At 44.3% G+C, this 4,798-nt stretch overlaps 1 protein-coding gene across 1 annotated transcript in view; it reads left to right on the top strand.

The window, feature by feature from the left end:
• Nucleotides 1-3,045, top strand: part of LOC118425386 (deleted in lung and esophageal cancer protein 1-like) — a 30,574-nt gene extending 27,529 nt beyond the window's left edge. The window contains exons 34-39 of the mRNA XM_035834193.1: nucleotides 105-296; nucleotides 573-734; nucleotides 1,258-1,411; nucleotides 1,902-2,016; nucleotides 2,112-2,177; nucleotides 2,442-3,045. Of these exons, the coding sequence (XP_035690086.1) occupies nucleotides 105-296; nucleotides 573-734; nucleotides 1,258-1,411; nucleotides 1,902-2,016; nucleotides 2,112-2,177; nucleotides 2,442-2,565 (813 nt within the window). The 3' untranslated portion in view covers nucleotides 2,566-3,045. The remainder of the gene's footprint in view (nucleotides 1-104; nucleotides 297-572; nucleotides 735-1,257; nucleotides 1,412-1,901; nucleotides 2,017-2,111; nucleotides 2,178-2,441) is intronic.
• The last annotated feature ends 1,753 nt before the right edge of the window (nucleotides 3,046-4,798 follow it).

Below are 4,798 nucleotides of genomic sequence, written 5' to 3'. Positions count from 1 at the left end.
AATACTGTCCAAAACTGTCCAAAGTGATAAGGAAAGCTTGCTTTTTCTTGCTCTTTTTGGAAGTAGAAATGAGAAGCTTACTGTGACTCTTTTTCCATGAACAGCTGTCCTCAGAGTTCCTGAAGACGACGTCGTGCACGGTGACCAACAAGACAGAGACCCCACTCCAGTTCCGCCTGGTCACGACCCCGCCCTTCCTGCTGGTCGGGGTGGAGGTCGCAGGGGTCAGAGGTCGGGCCTTTGCTCGTACTCAGGCTAGCGGCTTCTACACACTCAACCCCAGGCAGAACATGAAGGTACATCATCTTTAAGATAAATGAAAAAAAAATGAAATATTTCTAACCGTGACCTTTTCTCTTTGACCTCTTACATCTCTTTTGCTTTTGACTTCTATTAAAGCACAATACAGGTGTTAACTAGCCATTACATAGTTTGAATTTGTTGCAGGTTATTCCTCTGACATTTGTCGCAGGATGTCCCTTGTACCTTTGACCTATGTCACAGGCCATTTCTTTCACCTTTGACATTTGTTGTAGGTCACTCTTTAATCTTTTGCGTTTTGGTATTGCCAGGTGAGCATCGCGTTCCGTGTGAGCATGGACCTGGTGCATCTGGTGGACAAACTGGCGGGCTGGCGGGAGGGCGACAAGATGTGGCTGACTCGGCACGGGGGCGAGCGGAGGCTGCACTTCACCCAGAACATGGTCATCGAGTTCAACAATGGCACAACTCAGGTGAGCCTTACACAGAACATGGTCATCGAGTTCAACAATGGCACAACTCAGGTGAGCCTTACACTAACTCAGAACATGGTCATCGAGTTCAACAATGGCACAACTCAGGTGAGCCTTACACTAACTCAGAACATGGTCATCGAGTTCAACAATGGCACAACTCAGGTGAGACTTACACAGAACATGGTCATCGAGTTCAACAATGGCACAACTCAGGTGAGACTTACACAGAACATGGTCATCGAGTTCAACAATGGCACAACTCAGGTGAGCCTTACACTCACACAGAACATGGTCATCGAGTACAACAATGGCACAACACAGGTCAGTTTTTTATTGAAAATAGGAGCCAAATCCACCTACATGTAGTGACATAGCTTGGATGTACACTGCAGGTTGTGACTTTGTCATCAGACTATCAGTAGCTTGACAAGGTTTGGAGCATGTTTTGATCTGGCCTAGATTAGGACATTTCCGGTCAAGGTTAAAATTTTGTCTCATCGCATGATGCGTCCTTCTGCAGAACCTGCCCCTGCGGGCGAGCCTGGTCATCCCCTCCATCAGCCTGTCGGTGGAGACAGTGGACTTCGGCATCTGCATGGTGGAACAGGAGCGGGAGATGGACATCATTATCGCCAACCCCACCGCCTCAGACTGTTACTGGACTGCAACTATCGGTACAGCTGAGCCTTTTCCTACCACCTTCGTATTAGTGACCCTAACCCTAATCTTAGCCCTAACCTTAACCCGAACCCTGGCCTGAACCTGAACCCTAACCCTAATCTGGACCCCCACCCTAACCCTTGCGCCTAACCTAAACCCGAACCTAACTTGGACCCTAACCTTAACCTAACCCTAGCCCAACCCCAACCGCAAACCCGAGCCCGAACCCTTACGGTAACTGTAACCCAAACTCAAACCCTAATCCTAATCCGGACCCTAACCCTAACCCTAACCCTAAACCTAACCTAACCTGGACCTTACCCCAAATCTGAACCCGAATCCTAAACCTACCTCAGACCCTAACCCAACACTTCTGACTGCTGCTGGACTGCAACCTTTAGTAAAACATCAGTGGATGCATAAATTTGTTAAAGACTATAGTCTGCTTGGTATGAAGAAATGTCATTTTTCTCAGTAACTGAATTTTTCTCTCTTGACCCTCAGAGAGCAGAGATAAGGACCAGGCGTTCCAGGTGACTCCGGCCAGCGGCCTGCTGCAGGGAGCGCTGTCACACATTGCGCAGAACAAGGCACTACTCAAACTCAACTTTTCTGCTAGGTAAGTCTCTCACTCAATCACTCTCTCTCTCTCTCTCTCTCTCTCTCTCTCTCTCTCTCCCTCTTTCTCTCTCTCTCACACACACACATGCACATACACATCGTCACACTCTCTCACATTGCTCAGAACAAGGCACTGCTGAAACTCAACTTCTCGGCACGGTAAGTCTCTCTCTCTCACTTACTCACTCTCTCTCATGCTCCGCTCTGCATGGTTGTTCTTACTCCCTCTATCCCCATCTCTCTCCCTCCTCTCTTTCCCTTTCCTTTAGATCTTCTTCTTTCTCTCTCCATTTCCTTTTATCTGTCCCTCTCTGCCTCCTTTACTTTCTGCCTCTTTCTCTCTTTGTTCCGACATTGTCAAATATTTCTGTTATATTGAGGTAGTGTTCTTTGGTTTATTTGAATGTGCTTGTGTTGCTACAGACACAGCAAGGCCTTTGAGTGTGTCATCGTCTTCCAAGGTGTACTGGGGGAGGAGGTCAGAAGGTTACAGGTTAAAGGTCATGGTTCATATGATGGCAGACACGAAGCCATCATGGACATCTGAATTCTCTTTGACCTTGAAATTGTACAGATTTGTTTATTGTTAATTCCATGTTGCGTGTGTTGGGTGGAAAAATATGTTACTGTGGAAAAAAGGAAAAGAACATTGCTCACATGTATATATTGGTAAATAATTCTAAAGCAATTGATCAAGGTTTTGGTGAGATTTTACACTGGATTGTTTACATAGAGCATATAAAGATGTGGATAACCATTATAGATAAGTAGAACCAAATTTTGAACACTGTGAAAATTTAAAAGACTTGAGAGAGAGTAGAGTTTTCTATTATATTGTTTCTGAGCAATAATTATTAATCTGATGACTATATTCTGTATGTATATGTGATGAATCATGTGTCATCAAAAACACAGCCTTGTATGGAAACTGTTGTACAAACTTCATTTTCTCTGTGGTTTAGACTCAACATGTTTGAGGTTTTGTTATCTTTTGGCAATCACATGTACATGCATTAAACATTGTTGTGAGATATTTGTTTGTTCATATTGCATACTGGTAAACTGCCATATGGAATAACAGCTTGTACTGAAGAGTACCCAGACAGACTTATTTGATCCACTCACACCGGGGCAATGGCCAAGTGAGTAGAGTGTTCGCCTTGCATTCGGTAGGTTGTGTGTTCGATCCCCGGTTGAGTCATACTGAAGACTTTAAAATGGTACATGCTGCTTTCTCTGCTTAGCACTCAGCACTGATGGGGAAGAGTATGGGAGTTAAACACACATGATTACCAGCGGATCAGCCCCCTGCTGTAGTGGCTTGCACAAATGTGTGGCCTAAGGGCTACAGAAATGGAGATGAGTGCCACCCCTAAGCATCTGTATACAGATGAACAGGCAACTTTAATTTTTTTTACTGACACCGGGAAGGACTCCTGATCTTTTTGCTAAGTGCGGTGGGTTCTTTAACGTGCTCCAGGTTTGGCTATCCTCAAATACGAGTCGTATCCGATGCCTTATTTACAGCTATATGTAGGTACTAATTTACACCTAAGGGAAGTGGAGAGATTCGTGTAAAGTTGTTCCTTTCCCAAGGGCACAATTTCGGGCACAAATTTAATCGGTGGTTAGGTGGTCCGAATGTTTGAGGAGAGCCACAACACAAACACTACTAACAGTAGATCTAGAGGAGGGGCCTATCCCTATGGCAGCAGAGCAAACCTTACAGTCTTATGCAGCTTGTATAAAGCTAACTGCACAAAACTGGCAGTTTTACCGTTCATGTAACAAAGACCAGTCTTCTGCAGATGTTGTGTGCTTGTTATTGTACATGTGCCAGCTTTACCATAACCCTCTCCCTCCTGTCGTACACTGGAACCAGCAAAATGTGGTGCCAGAAGGGGTACATTGGCAGGAAAAAAGGTTACTCCACACCAGTTAAATTTCTTGGTTCTCAGATTTTCTTAAGTGAAAATGTAGCAAGTGGACATCATAAAAGCAGAGGGCAGGGAGGAAAACTTAAATATCACTGTATTTATGGCACTAAACCGTGTGCCTCCACGGCATAAACCTGGTCCTCAGACTATTTGTTTTTCCAGTTAAGCAAATTTTTCTATATTTTCTTTTAAAAATCCGAGAACTAACAAATTAAATTGGCACGGCCTCAACCCAGTGTTGCTAATAGTCTGAGACTTTGGGAATATGTCTAATGTAGTACAGAAGTTTGGGACTTAACCTACGCCTGAAGAAATCCGACTATACGAGAGTATTTTACATAGCACATATTTTTAGGTTACCGAGAAATCTGCTTGTCAAAACCAATAATGATTTTTGTTGTGGTAACCATGGTGATGATTTGAGTTTTGTGCACTAGTGGTACGTGTAGCTACAGTAGTGACGTGGACTGGACGGTGAGAAGTAAAAAGTGTTCTAAAAGCAATCAGTACAGACATGGACATGCTGGCGTAGTGACGGACTGGTTTGTGTTGTTACAGCATCAGGCTATTAGTCAACCATACCTGCCATTTTTGGACCATTTTTTGTCCTTGATGTACAATAAAGGAATCATATAAAAGAGGAAGTATCCATACCTGTGTTGTTTGTCTTTTTGTGAGGTCACCGCCTCATCAGGCTGCGTAGGTGTTGTTAATATTCCGACATCCCTATTTAAAGGGTTGGGTTTCCGGAGCCTGATCTGATTTTAACTTCCTTGGTCTGGTAGAGACTAGGAGCTTATGGCACCAGAGCTGCAACATTACACTCAGCGATGGGCGCCCGAC

This window comes from Branchiostoma floridae, chromosome 11 (genome assembly GCF_000003815.2).
Source record: "Branchiostoma floridae strain S238N-H82 chromosome 11, Bfl_VNyyK, whole genome shotgun sequence".
NCBI lineage: Eukaryota > Metazoa > Chordata > Leptocardii > Amphioxiformes > Branchiostomatidae > Branchiostoma > Branchiostoma floridae.
The sequence above is the reverse complement of the archived record's forward strand: the minus strand, read 5'-3'. Positions and strand labels throughout refer to the sequence as shown.